The following is a 17,520-nucleotide window of genomic DNA, read 5'->3' as shown; positions in this document are numbered from 1 at the left end:
CACCGAGACAGGGCCACGTTTAATGGGACAGCTCAGGGGACAGCGCCAGGTCCAGGGGGTCCCGGGACAGAGCAGGGGCAGCAGGGGAGGGTCTGGTCACTCACGGGGGGTGCTGGGGATGCTTGGGAGTCCTGTGCAGCAGCTGAGGGAGGTGGGGAAGACAAGGACTGGGGGTTCAGTCCTTCCAGTCCTGGCAGATGCGGAGACCCCACTCCCAGGACAGGTGGTGCGTCCTGTCATCGTCGGTGAAGAGGGACATGACCAGGTAGGGGCCCCGCACCAGTGCACCCCTCGGCGCTTCCTCCACCGGAGTCACAAACTCATACTCCTGGGCGCTTGGGCCGTAGCTGCCCACCATGTAGACGGTCTTGTCCACTAGGGAGGGCGAGGGCATCAGGGCTGTCCTCTGTCCGCCCCCCACTTCTCCCCCCCAGCCCTGTTCCCCCCCCACCCGCTGCCCTCACCGCGCAGGCCCCGGCGATAGGTGTGGTGCAGACACTTGAGGCCGCTGACAATCTCCCTGTGGACCTGGGAAAAGAGGCATTAGGAGTTCCCTCTGGGGGCCAGGCCTCTGGTTGTTGCCCCCATCCCCTCTGTCCACTGCCCTGTGTCTCACCTTGAAGGTGATCTTCACTCTGTAATCAACACCTTCCTTCAGGACAAACACCTGGTCCTTCAGAACAGCCAGGTCCCCTATTGGGGAAACTGAAGCTAGGGTCGGAACTCCCTACAGGCTGAGACCTGCTCCAGGAGCCCCCACGTGGGGTGTGGTGCCCATGAGGTCTGCGATTGTGATGGCCCAGGGTGTGGAACTCAAGGGTGCAGGAGTGTGCCTGGGAGGGCCCTACCTGCGTTCAGGGTGCAGCATCCTGCGAGTTACCTGTGAGATCCATGACGACGGGCCCTGGAGCCTGCTCCGACAAGAGTGTTAGCCTGGTCACCTGCACATTGGGCAGGCTTGGGTCTGAGGAGAAACTGGAAGTCTGCAGGATGCCCCCCCTCACCCCCGCTGGGCTTCCCACCAGCACCCCCAGACCCAGCCCTCCAAGCCCAGGCCCCTGCCATACCCACGGCCGGTGGCAGGGGCCCCAGCAGCGCCCGCTTGTACTCGGCCAGGCTCCTGTCGTCCGGGTCCAGCTGCCGGATCTCCAAGAGGCTCTTCCTCCCTGGCGCCCGGTACTCGGGCACAGCCTCATCCAGCACCTCGTCCACTGCCAGTGGCCCACCCTCCTTGTCAGCCAGGAGGACTGGGGATGGGGAGGGGCATGAGCAGTGGCCACTAGCAGACCCTGGCATTCCAGCACCAGGCTGGAGCCCCCTCTGGCCAGCTGTACCTCCCACTACCCAAAGGGACTCAAGGGGAAGCCTCTGGGAGAGGGCAGGCGGCCTGGGGAGGTGCCACACCGCACCCAGACCTTCAGGAGGGGCCTCCAGAGACCACCAAGCCTGCAGCTCCTCTGGCCCAGATGTCCACAAAGGCCCCTTCCCTGAATCGGAGACCAAAGGGTGGGGGAGTGAAGACTTCAAATGAGGGCAGCCCAGGGCCAGGGACTACCTGCTTGAGAGCAGCGGCCCTCAGCAGCCCCCACCTCTAGTAGCTCCAGGTCCCTCTACCATCCTGCTCTGGGCCGGGGTCTCTGAACACTTTCCCACAGTCTAGGAGTTCCTCCCCATGGTGCTGGGGGGCTGGGAGCCGCTCTCTCCAAATCCCTGGGCTCAGGCTCTGCGCCGCCTTCCACGGTGCCCCGGGCTGGTGGTCTTCTGAAGCCCCTCTCCCTGGTGCCCTGGGCAGGGGTTTCTGAGTCCCTGCCCACTTCGCTCCAGTCTTCTCGGGAATCACCACACGCCCTACGGAGCCTGAGCCCGAGCCCCAGCCCCAGCCCCACCCAGGGGAGAGGGGCTCCAGGCGGCGGTGCGCAGGGGGAGAGGGTCCCAGCCCCGCGGCTTCACAAGCGGACCGGTCAGCACCTGGCTCCCTTCCCCACAGGGGTGGAGCCTGGATGAAGTCCCCCACCCCTGCCAGACCCCGGCCGGGGGTCTGCGCCGCGAGATCCCCACGCGCGCCCCCAAAGTTGCCGCGGGGGAGGGGCTGCTCCCCGCCCCGGGCTAAGACCCAGCCGAGCCCCCCGCCCACTTGGCCGCCGGCCCCTGCCCGGCCCGCTCACCTCGGGCGCACAGCGCCAGCCGGAGCAGCTCCAGCAGCTGCGCCCCCAGCTCGCACGCGTCCAGGCCCAGCATGGTGGCGCGCGGCCCGGGCCGCCGCGGAGCCGCCGAGGAGCCGCCGCCCGCCCCGCCGCCGCCCCGCTCGGCGCTCAGCCCCGGCGCGACTGCGGTGAGCTCATCCCGGCCGGGAGCGCCCCCCGCGCCCAGCGCCGCGCCCGCGCCGCGCGCCCCCAGCCGCTTCGCGGACCCCGCGCAGCCCCGCAGAGACGCGCGTGTTGCCCGCACGGCGCCGGCACCCGGGTCGCCCCGCGGGCGCGCCAGTACCCCGCACAGAAGCTCCTGGACGCGGACGCGCGCACCCGCGGTCACGATCCCCGCCGCCCGCCTGGCCTGTGCCCGGCTCTGGCCGGCAGGGCTGCCCCACCCCCACGGCGCGGCGGGAGCCTGGCGGGGGTGGGGGTCTCCTGGGAAACCCTCTGCGGGGCGCCGTGGCGCAGGTGCGACCCCATCCCCAGCGTCTCATTATCCGGGCCACACCTGGGGCCGAACTGTGCTCCCCCTCCCCCTCCCCCGCTCCCTACGGAGCTTCTGTCTGGGCCGAGGGGTACTTCTGGGGCCTGCCCAGCCTTGGGGTGAGGGGCTGGCCCAACACCCTACAGGTTCACGGTCATCAGTAGGGCGGGACCACAGTGGGCACGGGTCCCACACACACCAACGTGCGTCTACAGCCACAGCAGCAACAAGGGCCCCTCAAAGTCTTAATGACCTGGCTGGGCTGTGTGAGATCCCAAGAGGGGGTGTCCCTGCAGCGCTCTTGGAAACCCAATTCCCGAACCCCCTGTCCTTGGGGAGAGGACACTGACACGGGTCCGGAGTGCAGAGACCGGACCAGAGGGGGCTTCTGATATTGACACCTAAACTGAGACCTGTGGGTGGGTGGGATGGGACCAGGCAGGGGACGGGGTAAGCAAGCTCTGGCTGGGACAGCTGGACCAAAGACCTGAGTCTGAGTAAGGGAGAAGGGGTCGGAACACCAGCCTGAGTCCCTTTCTTAGACATCCCTGGCCCCCTATTCCTGGGTCCAGGTACACCAGAAATTAGACCCGCCCTTGCCAAGGAGCTCCTTGATTGAGCAGAAGACCACCTTGGGTGCTAGGGGGCGTTGGGGTTTGGGTGGGGACTGTCTCCCTTGGCCCCCCACCTGCACACAAGCTTACCAGGGCAGCATCCTGTGAGCTTGGGCCCAGGCCCCTCTAGAGCCCCACCTCTGCTGACCCTTCGCTGTAGGGAGCGGGGGCTTGTTAAGACACTTGTCTCCAGGCTTCCAGCTCCTACAGCTGTTACCAGATAGAAGGTCTTGGAGATGAGTTGTCCAGGCTCTTGGTGGGTTGAACAAAGAATTGAACAAACACACAAAGTAACAAAAGAACAAGGAAACACAAAGCAACAAAAGAACTGAGTCAGAAGAACAGAGTAAAGAAAGCACAGATTTATGGAAGGCAATTCACAGAATGGGAGTGGGCTCCAGCAAGTAGCTCCAGAGCCTCCGCAATTAGGATTTTTATCAAGCAAAGGAACCTGGCTACAGCCCTTATGCCCTTTAGGAGCCTCCAATTGGCTACACCCTATGAAGGATTGGCCCGAGACCAATCAGAGGCGAAGTGGAAACTTCTGTCTCGTTATCACAGAGCCAGGATGTGGCCTGTGTGCTGCCCAATCCTGCCTACAACTGGCTGCACCTGCTGTTCTGTTGCTTATGCCCAACCCTTGGCTACTCTCATTCCCTATTCTGCCTCACAGCCACCATAGATGCCCACCCCTGCAGACAGGGCAGCCAGACCTGGGCCACCTCACCCCACCTGTGTGTGGGGCATGGGAGGGCTCACTGGGATCCAAGGGAGATGGTTCCCTGGAGTAAGAGACCCCACAAGCCCCTGCCCCAGCTCATACTGAACCTGGCCTCTCCAGCAATGGAAATGGACTCTGGCCGCTATGTTAGGGGCTCCTAGACCAAGACCAGCCACCCACCCTGCCCAGCCCCCAGCAACCCCTGAGTGGGTAAGTATGGGGAGAGGTACTCTGCCTCCAAGAAAGCAGAAATAGGCCGGGCGCAGTGGCTCACACCTGTAATCCCAGCACTTTGGGAGGCCGAGGTGGGCGGATCACGAGGTCAGGAGATCAAGACCATCCTGGCTAACAAGGTGAAACCCCGTCTCTACTAAAAATACAAAAAATTAGCCAGGTGTGGTGGCAGGCGCCTGTAGTCCCAGTTACTCGGGAGGCTGAGGCAGGAGAATGACGTGAACCCGGGAGGTGGAGCTTCCAGTGAGCCAAGATCGAGCCACTGCACTCCAGTCTGGAAGACACAGGGAGACTCCACCTCAAAAAAAAAAAAAAAAAAAAAAAAAAGAGAAAGCAGAAATAGACCAGATGTGGTGGTACACATCTGTAGTCCCAGCTACTCAAGAGGCTGGGGTGGGAGCATCACTTGAGCTCAAGAGTTTGAGGCTGCAGTGAGTTTATGATTGCATCACTGCACTCCTGGTGACAGAATAAGACCACCATCTCTCAAAAAATAAAAACGTAGCCAAGTGCCATGGCTGATGCCTGTAATCCCAACATTTGGGAGGCTAAGCCAGGAGGATCACTTGAGGCCAGGAGTTCAAGATCAGCCAGCCTAGTCAACGTAGCAAGAAGCTGAGGCCCTTACAGACAGGGATAAGTGAGGAGCTACGTGTATATTTATCTACAAAAATAAAAATGATTAAAAGAAAAATTAGTGGCCAGGCGCGGTGGCTCACACCTGTAATCCCAGCACTTTGCGAGGCCAAGGCAGGTGGACCACTTCAGGTCAGGAAGTTCGAGACCAGCCTGGCCAATACAGTGAAGCCCCATCTCTACTAAAAATACAAAAAAAAAAAAAAAAAAAAATAGCTGGGCGTGGTGGCGCATGCCTGTAATCCCGGCTGCTTGGGAGCTGAGGCAGAATTGCTTGAACCCAAGAGGCGGAAGTTGCAGTGAGCCGAGATTGTGCCACTGCACTCCAGCCTGGCAACAGAGTGAGACTTGGTCTCAAAAAAAAAAAAAAAAAAAAAAAAAAAAACAATTATCCAGGCATGGTGGCACCTGTCTGTGGTCCCAGCTACTCAAGAACCTAAGGTGGGAGGATCACTTGAGCCCAGTAAATCAAGGCTGCAGTGAGCTATGATCGTGCCACTGCACTCCAGACAGAGGTCATGTCTCAAAAATAAAAACATAGCTCACGCCTGTAATCCCAGTACTTTGGGAGGCCAAGGTGGGTGGATCTCCTGAGGTCAGGAGTTCAAGACCAGCCTGACCAATATGGTGAAACCCTGTCTTTGCTAAAAATACAAAAATTAGCCGGGCGTGGTGGTGGGCGCCTGTAATCCCAGCTACTCAGGAGGCTGAGAAAGGAGAATCACTTGAACCCAGGAGGCGGAGTTTGCAGTGACCTGAGATTGCGCCACTGCACTCAGCCTAGGCAACAAGAGTGAAACTCTGTCTCAAAATAAATAACTAATAATTTTAAAAAAGAGGCCAGGTGTGGTGGCTCACAACTGTAATCCCAGCACTTTGGGAGGCCGAGGCGGGCGGATCACGAAGTCAGGAGATCGACACCATCCTGGCTAACACAGTGAAACCCCATCTCTACTAAAAATACAAAAAAAAAAAAAAAAAAAAAAGCTGGGTGTGGTGGCGGGAGCCTGTAGTCCCTGCTACTCGAGAGGCTGAGGCAGGAGAATGGCATGAACCTGGGAGGCGGAGCTTGCAGTGAGCTGAGATTGCACCACTGCACTCCAACCTGGGTGACACAGCTAGACTCCATCTCAAAAAAATAAATTAAAAAAAAAAAAAAAGCAAGGAGAAATAGACACATTTGCACCTTTTAAAAAAAATGACGCCAAGGCTGGGCTCGGTGGCTCAAACCTGTAATCCCAGCACTTTGGGAGGCCAAGGTGGCCAGATCACCTAAGGTCAGGAGTTCAAGACCAGCCTGGCCAACATGGTGAAACCCTGTCTCTACTAAAAATACAAAAATTAGCCAGGCGTGATGGCGGGTGCCTGTAATCCCAGCTACTCAGAAGGCTGAGGCAGGAGAATTGCTTGAAACTGGGAGGCGGAGGTTGCAGTGAGAAGAGATCATGCCATTGCACTCTAGCCTGAGTGGACAGAGCAAGACTCAGTCTCAAAAAAAAAAAAAAAAAAAAAAAGAGACACTGGCTGAGCATGCCTGTAATCCCAGCACGTTGGGAGGCTGAGGCAGGAGAATGGATTGAGCCCAGGAGTTCGTGACCACCTTGGGCAACATAGTGAGACCTCAACTTAGTTTTTTAAAAATGATCCGACCTGGCACGGTGACTCAAGCCTGTAATCCCAGCACTTTGGGAGGCTCGAACTCCTGAGGTCAGGAGTTCGAGAATAGCCTGGCCAACATGGTGAAACCTTGTCTGTAATAAAAATACAAAAAATTAGCCAGGCATGGTGGCAGGCTCCTGTAATCCCAGCTACTAGGGAGGCTGATGCAGGAGAATCGCTTGAACCTGGGAAGCGGAGGTTGCAGTGAGCCAAGATGGTGCCATTGCACTCCAGCCTGGGCAACAAGAGGGAAACTCCATCTCAAAAAAAATAATAAAATAAAATAAGATCTAGTCTCCCTTGAGGTCAGGAATTTGAGACCAGCCTGACCAACATGGTGAATCCCCATCTCTACTAGAAATACAAAAATTAGCTGGGTGTGGTGGCACATGCTTGTAATCTCAGCTACCCAGGAGGCTGAGGCAGGAGAATTGCTGGAACCCGGGAGGCAGAGGCTGCAGTGAGCCAAGACCTCACCACGGCACTCCAGCTTGGGTGACACAGTGAGACGCTGTCTCAAAAACAAAAACAAAAATTAGCCAGGTGTGGTGGCAGGAGGCTGTAATCCCCGCTACTCAGGAGGTTGAGGCAGGAGAATTGCTTGAATTCAGGAGGAGGAGGTTGCAGTGAGTTGAGCTTGCCCAGTGGGGCTTGAAGGGTCTGGGCCTGGGTCGGGAGGCACCTGGGGGATAGGCATGGCCGAGCCTTTGGAGAAGGGAGAGAGCTGGGAGTGGAGTGGGGCCTGAAGCCAGGCGGCCGCTAGTGACACGAAGTGGGTGTCTGTTGAGATCCGCCCTGCAGTAAAGCTCCTCTCCAACAGTGTCAGGGTGCCCTGGGCAGGGTTTCTGCCCATTCCGCGGCGGGCACACCCAGGCCTGTGTGAAACTGAGGGAAGTGAGTCATGAGCCGTCAGCCACTCCCCTGGAAGGACCTCCGATAAGGGACCCACAGCAGGAGGTGGGGACAGCTGGGTCACACTCTGCAGCAGCCACGGGCTCCACTGACACCCGGCATCCAGCACGTGTAGAAAGCCAGACAGCTGGGGCCGGGCGCGGTGGCTCAAGCCTGTAATCCCAGCACTTTGGGAGGCCGAGACAGGCGGATCACGAGGTCAGGAGATCGAGACCATCCTGGTTAACATGGTGAAACCCCGTCTCTACTAAAAAATACAAAAAGCTAGCCGGGCACGGTGGCGGGCGCCTGTAGTCCCAGCTACTCGGGAGGCTGAGGCAGGAGAATGGCGTGAACCCGGGAGGCGGAGCTTGCAGTGAGCTGAGATCCGGCCACTGCACCCCAGCCTGGGCGACAGAGTGAGACTCTGTCTCAAAAAAAAAAAAAAAAAAAAAAAAAAGAAAGCCAGACAGCTGGTGTGGGCACCCAACCTCTCATGCCCCAAACCAGCCACTGCCACAGCAACGTGTGCAGCCTCGGCCACAGGCATCGCAGGACACCAGGCCCCTGGCCCCGGCCCCGGCCCCACAGCCAGGTCGCTGGTCCCTCAATGTCCTCAGGGCCCCACACATAGGACCAGGGTTACAGTGGGCCCTAAACCACGTTTCCCACCCCAGTTCACTCTCCCTACGGGTCTCCTCTACTCACGGAACCCCTCTCCCTCTCTGAACCCCCATCCCCTCGGCTGCCCTCCCTGAGGCCCTCCCCATGGTTAACCCCCTCCCTGATGAGCCCCTCTCCCTCTCCCAGCGACCACCCCCTGCTCCAGCTCAGCCCCGTCTCCTGACATCCCCCCTCGGTCCCAGGCCCACGCCCCCCGGTCCCACTTCGCCTCCACCCATGAGGGCCTCAGGGTCCCGGGACTTGGGGGGGGTGACTCAGGTAGCTCATGGGGCGCCGGCTCCTTTGCCTCTGGGCCGTGGCCGTGACTCTTAGCCCGGAACTGGGGCCTGGCGACTCTGGACTCACGGCCCGAGGGTTAACCCGGGCGCGGCGCGGCGCGGGGCGGGCGGGGCTGGGCGGGGCGCTCGGTCATCCCCGCCGTCCTCGCCCCGCAGCCATGGCCGCCGGCCCCGCGCCTCCCCCCGGCCGCCCCCGGGCGCAGATGCCGCATCTAAGGAAGGTGCGAGGCAGGTGGGGGTCCCGCCGACCCCCCATTTCCCGGCGCCCGAGGCCGGGAGGGGCCGGAGAGCAGGAGGCACCGGGGCGCGCGGGGCGGGGCGGGTGTGGGGCGGCGGCTCTGCGAGGCCGGGCAGGGCGGCGAGGCCTGGGGCCCCTTGGGGGTCTCCCGGGGTCTTCCCCCGCCCTCCCCGGCGCGCCCCGCGTCCCCGCAGCCAGCTGCGGCCTGGAATCCGCCGCCGCCGCGCCTTAATCTCCGCGTTCCCGGATCCGGGGCATCCCGGCCGGTGCGGTGCCAGGGCATCAGGGCTGCGGGGGCGGCCAGAGCAGCCCCTGACGGTTCCCTCCGCCCAGATGGAGCGGGTGGTCGTGAGCATGCAGGACCCCGACCAGGGCGTGAAGATGCGGAGCCAGCGCCTGCTGGTCACCGTCATTCCCCACGCGGTGACAGGTGAGGCGCGTCAGGGCGGGGGTGCGTGCGCGCCTCGGCCTCCCTCCACCTCCGTCTCTCCCGTGCAGGCAGCGACGTCGTGCAGTGGTTAACCCAGAAGTTCTGCATCTCGGAGGAGGGTGAGCGCCCTGCCGCTCGCTGGGCCCTGGGGTCACTGGGCTGGTGGCCTAGGCCTGGGTTTTCCTGGGGGCTGGCAGTTCTCAGAGCCCTGCAGAGCGCGCTGGAGTGGGGAGCACATGCGGGAGGGGAGGCCCGGCTCTTCCGCCCTTGACCGCTTCCACAGCCCTGCGCTCACCGCCCCACCCGTCCCCAGAGGCCCGGCACCTGGGCGCCGCCCTGGTGCAGCACGGCTACATCTACCCGCTGCGCGACCCCCGTAGCCTCGTGCTCCGGCCAGACGAGACGCCCTACAGGTTCCAGGTCAGACTCTGGGGCGCAGGTGGGAGCCAGTGGGACCCCCACCTCCACCCACCCAACTTACCAACTCGGGGAGCCGGGAGGGGCTGCCCAGCTTGCTGGGATTGGAGTGGGACTTCGCCACGTCACCGTGGGCTGGTGGTCCACGGCCCCCTCCCCAAAAGTCCTGGACTGCAAGTGCCCATGTGGTGAGAAGGACCCGGCTGAGGGATGGGGCCTCAGTTTTTCTGGGGGCCACAGCAGGGCCCCACGAGGGGTTGTATCTGCAGAGGATTCTGCCCTCTTCCTGGGGATCCTTAGGCCCAGTCCCTGAGGGAGGGGCTGTGGAGGGCTGAGGACAGCATTCTTGCCCTCCCTAACCACATCAGGATCCTGGGCCCACCTGCCGTCAGTTGTACCCCTCCCCAGGCACAGACTGTGACTACATCCAAGACTTGTGCAGGCCCCCAGTCCCACCCTGCCCTGAATGGGGGCTTAGGGTGACCAGTGAGGGAGGCAGGCCCTCAACAGGACCCCAAGGAGCGAGCTGGCCTCAGTTCCAGGTGGAGAGACTGGCCAGTAGTCAGTGGAGTCTCTGGGTGGTGGGCAGGCAAGGAGACCCTCAGACACCCCGTGTCCAGCCCAGGCTTCTTCCCAGGGAGGTCTGAGGGTGGGGTGACACTGGGGAGGCACAGACACAGGCGTCCTGGACACCTTCTCCCTGCACCACGCCAGACCCCGTACTTCTGGACAAGCACCCTGTGGCCGGCTGCAGAGCTGGACTATGGTGAGCAAGGGGACAGCTGGCCCCAGACAAGCTCCCAGGACTGGGGGCCTCAGGGTGATGCTGTGGGGCAGGGCAGAGCTGGCCCCTCTGCAGGCTGTCTCTGTCCTTCTAGCCATCTACCTGGCCAAGAAGAACATCCGAAAACAGGGGACCCTGGTGGACTATGAGAAGGTGGGACCCCCACCCGCCCCGTCCCGGCTTGGTCCAGCTGGAGGACCCCAAGCCTCATTCATGGCTCCCAGGGCCTCATGATTTACCCCAGAACATACAGCCCAGGCCCCAAGACCCAAGACAGTCCCCAACCCCCCACTCCCCACACAGTCTCACTGGGGCCAGGGTGACCCACTGGAGACCTTGCTGCCCCCAGGAGTGCTATGACCGGCTACACACGAAGATCAACCATGCGTGGGACCTGGTGCTGATGCAGGCCAGGGAGCAGCTTCGGTGAGGCCCCGCCCCGCCCCGCCTGCAGGTGCCTAACCCAGGCAACTCAGGAAGCCCAGCACCAGGCCAGGCTCTGGTGGCCCTGGGACCATGGAGGGCACCTCTGGGTGTGGCTGCCTGCCCAGGTCCAGGCCCGAGGGCCTGCTGTGTGCAGGGCATGCCTTCAGCTCAGCCTCCTCCTCCCAGGGCAGCCAAGCAGCGCAGGAAAGGGGACAGGCTGGTCATTGCGTGCCAGGAGCAGACCTACTGGCTGGTGAACAGGCCCCCGGTGAGCCCACCTGCGGTGAGGGTGTGGGGTCACTGGCCAGCGCAGGGGTCAGTGTGCTTCCCTGACAGGCACTCTCAGGACCACCGTTTTGAGCCTGTGGAAGGACCTGCCTTGGAGATCCTGGTGGGGGCAGGACGTTTTTGCTTCGTGACTTAATTGCATTTCTGCTCATCAGAACCCAGGTCTCCATCCCTAGACCACAGTACAAGCCAGCTTCTCTCCGGGCCCAAGGGAGAGTCACTGGGACACCAGATTGCGGGAACTGCAGACCCTCAGGAGGAGGCAGAGTGGGGGTGGCCTCGGCTGCGGTGTGGGGACTGAGTTCACAGACTGGGAGCAACTGGGGCTGTGGGGAGGCCTGGTGGACAGGCCATTTGGGGTTGGTGAGCATAGAAGAGACAGCTGAAGGCTAGGTTGGGACTCTGTTCCCAAGTTCCTTTGAGTGTCAGTTTCCACATGGGATCTGGGAGGCGGAACTTAGTCTTAAAGGGGGTCAGCAGGCCACTGGAACTGCATCCCCCCTCATCTCACCTCCCCTCCACAGCCCGGGGCCCCCAGTGTGCTGGAGCAGGGTCCAGGGCGGGGATCCTGTGCCGCCAGCCGTGTGCACATGGTGAGCCTCTGCGTGCGTGCTGGCTGCCCTCTCGCTCTGCACACCCGGCGCACCCTGCCGGACCCACCGTGGGACTGCCCGTCTGTCCGTCCTTTGGTCCACCCAGAGGGTACTTGGTGGTACTTGGTGCAGCCTCCCCAAGCGCCTGCTCACTCCGGTCACGCCTGTTCCCCAGGCCTCTGCTAACTGTCGCTTTCTCTCTCCTCACACCTGCTGCCCTGGGTGCATGTAAGTGGAGTGGTGGGGATGAGGCAGGTAGCCGGGAGGAAGGGGGCTCTTCTCCTGGACAGTATCAGGGTTTGCAGGGAATTGGAGGGGTGACAAGCAGGGTTATGGCCTGACAGACCTAAGCAGATCCAGCAGCAACCTCCCTCCAGGTGGAGGCCTCCAGAACCACAGGGACCAGACCAGAGGGAGCATCTGAACCCCACAGCAGCAAAACCCTTTGTTCAAACTGAGTCCCATCCAGACCCAACGTCTGGAACTGATGCACCTAGAACCTCACTGATAAAACTTAAGTTCATGACCCTAACATTTCCCCATACAAAGCTGGTCAGAGACAGTGGGGACGGGGACACAGGCTGGAACTCGCAGAGTGTCCGCCCCCTCTGCTCTGGCCCCAGTGAGGCCCCTACCGATGAACTCAATAAGTCACACCTGGTTCCCCAGTGACTCCCATTAGTAGGTACTTCTCAAGTGTATGTTTAAAAACATAATTTAAATACATTTGAAAATATGACATATTAGGCCGGGTTTGGTGGCTCACATCTCTAATTCCAGCACTTTGGGAGGCTGAGGCGGGCGGATCACCTGAGGTTAGGAGCTCGAGACCAGCCTGATCAACATGGAGAAATCTGTCTCTACTAAAAATACAAAATTAGCCAGGCGTGGTGGCACATGCCTGTAGTCCCAGCTACTGGGGAGGCTGAGGCAGGAAAATGACTTGAACCCGGGAGGCAGAGGTAGCGGTGAGCCGAGATCGCGCCACTGCACTCCAGCCTGGGCAACAAGAGTTAAACTCCCTCTCAAAAAAAAAAAATAATAAAGAAAAGAAAAAATATGACATATTACTCACAACTGCAACTTTGAGAACCTCAGGGTTCCATGGAATATTCTGCAGATCGCCAGACCTTAGGCCCCTAGAGGTCTCCTGGAAAGTCAGATCCCTGATTGGAAGAAGGGGCTCCAAGGGGCGGGACTGGGGGCCTGGGCCGCCATCTCTGCCAGGTCTATGGGGCAGGAGCTAAGCCTGGGGAGGTGCCCTCCAGCTGGAGATTTTGGACCCCAGCAGGGGACCTGCATCTAACTGCAGCCCACCTGTCCCCTTCCAGACCAAGAGTGCAGATTTCTATAAGCAGGAGGTGAGTCCTGGGACTGGGAGTGGAGGATGCCGGGTGCCTTCCCCAGCCCAGGACCTAACTCACAGGCCCCACATCCTAGATCGAGTACTGCAGGAGAGCGCTGGGCAGGACCCGAGTGAAGTCCTCCGTCTGCCTTGAGGCGTGAGTGGGGTGAGGGGTGGCAGCTGGAGACCCCTGCTGAGTGCCCTGGCTCCTGAGGCCCCTCCTGCACCAGCCCCGACACCCCCTTCCAGGCACCTGAGTTTCTGCGGCCAGCGTGGACCCCACGACCCCCTCGTGTCGGGGTGCCTGCCCAGCAACCCCTGGATCTCAGACGACGACGCCTACTGGGTCATGAACGCCCCCACGTGAGCCCAGGCAGGGCAGGGGGGCTGCGGGTGTGCTCCCAGCCTGGGGGGCTGCAGGAGGGTCAGTCCTCACACTCCCCAACAGCCCCACCCTCCCCCCAGGGTGGTTGCCCCCACGAAGCTCCGTGTGGAGAGATGGGGCTTCAGCTTCCGGGAGCTCCTGGAGGACCCCGTGGGGCGGGCCCACTTCATGGACTTTCTGGGAAAGGAGTTCAGTGGTAAGAATCCCCCCAGCCCCCTACTCCAGTCCTAGCAGGGAGGCTGCTGCCTGAGACCCCTCCTGCCTCGGTTTCTGCCAGCTCCCTGGGGACCCCCCCTGGCCCAACCAGCCTGGGAACACCCTTGCTCTGGCTGCCACTCTCGATGGTATCCTTGACTGGGTGCCCGGCCCCCCAGGAGAAAACCTCAGCTTCTGGGAGGCATGTGAGGAGCTTCGCTATGGAGCGCAGGCCCAGGTCCCCACCCTGGTGGATGCTGTGTACCAGTAAGTGCCGTGTGTGGGTACTGGTTGGCCAACGGGCAGATGCACCCAGCCAGGACTACCCAATGCTGTCCTCACCCCTAGGCAGTTCCTGGCCCCTGGCGCTGCCCGCTGGGTCAACATTGACAGCCGGACCATGGAGCGGACCCTGGAGGGGCTGCGCCAGCCCCACCGCTACGTCCTGGATGACGCCCAGCTACACATATACATGCTCATGAAGAAGGTGGGTGCTGGGCCAGCCTGGAGAGGCGGGAGGGGGCGTCCCAGACAGGCCTCCATGTCCCCACCCTGGAGGGCTCTGTCTGCACATGCATTGCCCACGTTGACTCTGTCCCAGGGGAGCGCCTTCCCCACCTGGCTGGGGCCGCCCTGGCCGCTGTCCTGTCAGTGTTCCGTCCTGAGCGCACACCGGGTTCAGAGGGGCTGAAGGACTGGCCCAGATCACATGCTTAAAAAGGGTCAAGTTTCGATCTAAAAAGGTTTTTTTTTTTGTTTTGTTTTTTTGAGGCGAATCTCGCTCTGTCACCCAGGCTGGAGTGCAGTGGTGCGATCTTGGCTCACTGCAAGCTCTGCCTCCCGGGTTCACGCCATTCTCCTGCCTCAGCCTCCTGAGTAGCTGGAACTACAGACGCCCATCACCACGTCTGGCTAATTTTTGTATTTTTAGTAGAGACGGGGTTTCACCATGTTGACCAGGCTGGTCTCGATCTCCTGACCTCGTGATCTACCTGCCTCAGCCTCCCAAAGCGCTGAGATTATAGGTGTGAGCCACCGCGCCCACGCTTTTTTTTGAAACAAAGTCTCACTCACTCACCCAGGCTGGAGTGCAGTAGCATGATCTCAGCTCACTGCAACCTGTGCCTCCCGGGTTCCACCCGCCTTGGCCTCCCAAAGTGCTGGGATTATAGCTGTGAGCCACCAAGCCCCGCCTTTTTTTTTTTTTTTTTTTTTTTTTTGAGAAAGTGTCTCACTCTTGTCGCACAGGCTGGAGTGCAGCGGTACGATCTCGGCTCACTGCAATCTCTGCCTCCCAGGTTCACACCATTCTCCTGCCTCAGCCTCCCGAGTAGCTGGGATTACAGGTGCATACCACCACGCCCAGCTAACTTTTGTATTTTTAGTAGAGATGGGGTTTCACCATGTTGGCCAGGCTGGTCTCCAACTCCTGCCTCAGGTGATCCACCCGCCTCAGCCCCCCAAAGTGCTGGGATTATAGGCGTGAGCTACTGAGTCCGGCTTTAACTTACTTTTGTTGATATTTGAACATTTCCAGACAGGCGCAATCTTGGCTTACTGCAGCCTCAACCTCCCAGGCTCAAGTGGTTCTCTTGCCTCAGCCTCTCCAAGCTACCACACCTAGCTAATTTTTAAAATCTTCTGTAGAGGGATTTTGCCATGTTGCCCAGGCTAGTCTTGAACTCCTGGACTCAAGTGATCCTTCTGCCTCAGCCTCCCAAAGTGTTGGGATCACAGGCTGAGCCACCATGCCCAGCCAAGTTTGGATGTTGTTAAGAGCACCGCAGACTCAGATCTCACCGTATTGGGCGGGTTTCACTATAACCAGCATTATTCTTTCATGATGTTCGCATGGCCCCACGTGTGGCTGCCGGCCCCTGAGCCTCATGCTGTGTCCCTGGCACCTAATGCTGGCATCCTGGCTCTCTTCCTGGCACGCACCATCAAACACGGCTAATTTTGTGTGTGTGTGTGTGGAGACGGGATCTCACTATGTTGCCCAGGCTGGTCTTGAACTCCTGGGCTCAAGCAATCAGCCCACCTTAGCCTTCCCAAATGTTGGGACTACATGCGTGAGCCACCATGCACGGCCTACCTCGTTCTTTTATTTGACTCCACAACCCTGCCCTCACTCTGTGGGTAATGGATGTGGGTAATTCCTGGTTCCTGGTAATGGCTGTGGAGGTGCTGCGGTTTATTGCTCTGCCCACAGCCACCAGGGCTCTTGCTATTTTTGCTGTGACATGGCCCAGGCAGATAGGAGCTCAGGTCTCCCTGAGTCTGCCTGGGTCTGGGCAGGTCCGGGGTGGCTGCCTCCAGCACCCTGTCTGCTGGGGACTCCATGGCTGGAGGAGGCTCCAGCCACGCTTGGCTGCCCCTTCGGGGTGAGCTGGCTGAGAGGTGAGGAGGCAGAAGGGTCAGGGTCTGGACGCTGTCTCTTGTAGGACTCCTACCCAAGGTTCCTGAAGTCTGACATGTACAAGGGCCTCCTGGCGGAGGCTGGGATCCCGCTGGAGACGAAGAAACGGTGAGCCCAGGCAGTGCCCTGTGGCTGGCGGCTCCGGCCCGGGGGCTGCTGGGCCCCTGAAACGAGGTGGGCAGGATGCCAGCTGGCCAGCCTGTTCTCAGCCCCCTTCTCGCCCACAGCGTGTTCCCGTTCTCGAGGAGGCCACGGCACTCGAGCCCCAGCCCTGCGCTCCTTCCCACCCCGGTGGAGCCCACAGCGGCTGGTGGCCCCGGGGGAGGAGATGGGGTGGCCTAGTCGACCTGGCCCATCTGCCACTCTAGTCCCTGCAGCTCAACATCCTGCATGAATGCACCAGCCACCCCCCTCTTGGCCCAGGTCCTGGTGGCTGCTGAACCCAGCACCAGTGTCCCCTTGTGCCCAGAGGGCCCAGTCTTGCTGTGGGACGCATAGCCTCCCTCCCTCCAGCAAGCCCTCCCTGCCCAAAAGGAAGGGGTCCAGGTGTGGATTCCCAGGGAAGGATTTCATTGGCTCAGCTTGGGTCAGGGCAGCACCTGTTACCTGAAGAGAGGTGAGACCAAGGCTGCACGGAGCTCCGCCTTCTCTGGTCTTCAGTCTGGCACTGGGTGCCCATCCCCATCTCTAAAACCAGTAACTCAACCAGCGAATACCTGGAAGCAAGATGCACAGATGGGTGGCTTCCCACGCACCCGTCACAAGATGCGGACACGCAGGCCTCGGTGCGAGCTCTGCCCCGCCCAAGATCCTCTCTGCTGTTGCCCAGTGTGACCCTGGAAGAGGACCCAAGAGAGTGCCGTGCTGAGCCTGCCTCAAGTTCACTGCCTTCCAGAGCTGCGCCTATTCCTCCCTCGAAAAACGCGTTCCAGAATTTGTCCACAGGTCCGCCGGCACCTGCTTTTCCACCTCGAGATCACGGCTTCCCCGCTAGATTTTTTTTTTGAGACCGAGTCTCAGTCTGTGGCCCAGGCTGGAGCGCAGTGGCGCGATGTCACCTCACTACAAGCTCCGCCTCTCGGGTTCACGCCCTTCTCCTGCCTCAGCCTCCCGAGTAGCTGGGACAACAGGCACCGCCACCACGCCCGGCTAATTTTTTTGTATATTTAGTAGAGACAGGTTTTCACCGTGTTAACCAGGATGGTCTCGATCTCCTGACGTCATGATCTGCCCGCCCCAGCTCCCCAAAGTGCTGGGATTACAGGCGTGAGCCACCGTGCCTGGTCTCCCCCCCCCCGATTTATACAGACAACTCTGACATTGTCACCCCACTGACGAGGCGAGGCCCTCCATTCCAAAGGGTGGATCCTTGCCAGGTGTCCCTGATCCTCCCTGCCCAAGCCTTCCTTCGTGAGCTGGCATTGCTCCCCATCCCCCAAGTGCCCCACCACTCCCCCAGACTGGGTGAAGGTACAACTGGCTCATTTCGGGGGTGCAGCTTCAACTATCTTAGCGGTTAGGGGGTGCCATCCCCACCCATAGGACTGGCTCACATCCAGTCACTCCCAACAGCTTCCAGCACACAAATAAAAGACCCCTGGGCCCTG

General features: G+C 60.5%; 2 protein-coding genes across 5 annotated transcripts; one reads left to right on the top strand and one right to left on the bottom strand.

The window, feature by feature from the left end:
- Position 1: 1 nt before the first annotated feature.
- ARHGDIG (Rho GDP dissociation inhibitor gamma) lies at positions 2-2,330 on the bottom strand. The gene is made up of 6 exons (XM_007979696.3): positions 2,166-2,330; positions 1,068-1,247; positions 881-964; positions 617-693; positions 465-528; positions 2-375 (listed from the first exon to the last, which is right to left on the bottom strand). Exons 1-6 carry the CDS (start codon positions 2,236-2,238, stop codon positions 176-178), a joined length of 678 nt encoding a protein of 225 aa, XP_007977887.1. The 5' UTR covers positions 2,239-2,330; the 3' UTR covers positions 2-175.
- Positions 2,331-8,507: 6,177 nt separating this feature from the next.
- On the top strand, positions 8,508-17,520 carry RGS11 (regulator of G protein signaling 11). Of its 4 annotated transcripts, none has more exons than XM_007979716.3 (17): positions 8,508-8,614; positions 8,965-9,061; positions 9,130-9,180; positions 9,375-9,481; positions 10,193-10,244; positions 10,357-10,415; positions 10,612-10,688; positions 10,875-10,956; positions 11,501-11,569; positions 12,907-12,930; positions 13,010-13,071; positions 13,164-13,277; positions 13,380-13,495; positions 13,674-13,761; positions 13,843-13,981; positions 15,939-16,021; positions 16,141-17,520. In XM_007979716.3, exons 1-17 carry the CDS (start codon positions 8,552-8,554, stop codon positions 16,253-16,255), a joined length of 1,398 nt encoding a protein of 465 aa, XP_007977907.2. In that variant the 5' UTR covers positions 8,508-8,551; the 3' UTR covers positions 16,256-17,520. The 4 variants fall into 4 exon arrangements, with proteins under 4 accessions (XP_007977907.2, XP_007977897.2, XP_007977926.2 ...); XM_007979706.3 differs by having other exon boundaries at positions 12,901-12,930; XM_007979746.3 differs by having other exon boundaries at positions 8,523-8,625; positions 12,901-12,930.

Source organism: Chlorocebus sabaeus, chromosome 5 (genome assembly GCF_047675955.1).
Source record: "Chlorocebus sabaeus isolate Y175 chromosome 5, mChlSab1.0.hap1, whole genome shotgun sequence".
NCBI classification, from domain to species: Eukaryota; Metazoa; Chordata; class Mammalia; order Primates; family Cercopithecidae; genus Chlorocebus; species Chlorocebus sabaeus.
This window is presented reverse-complemented; position numbering and strand designations above follow the sequence as displayed.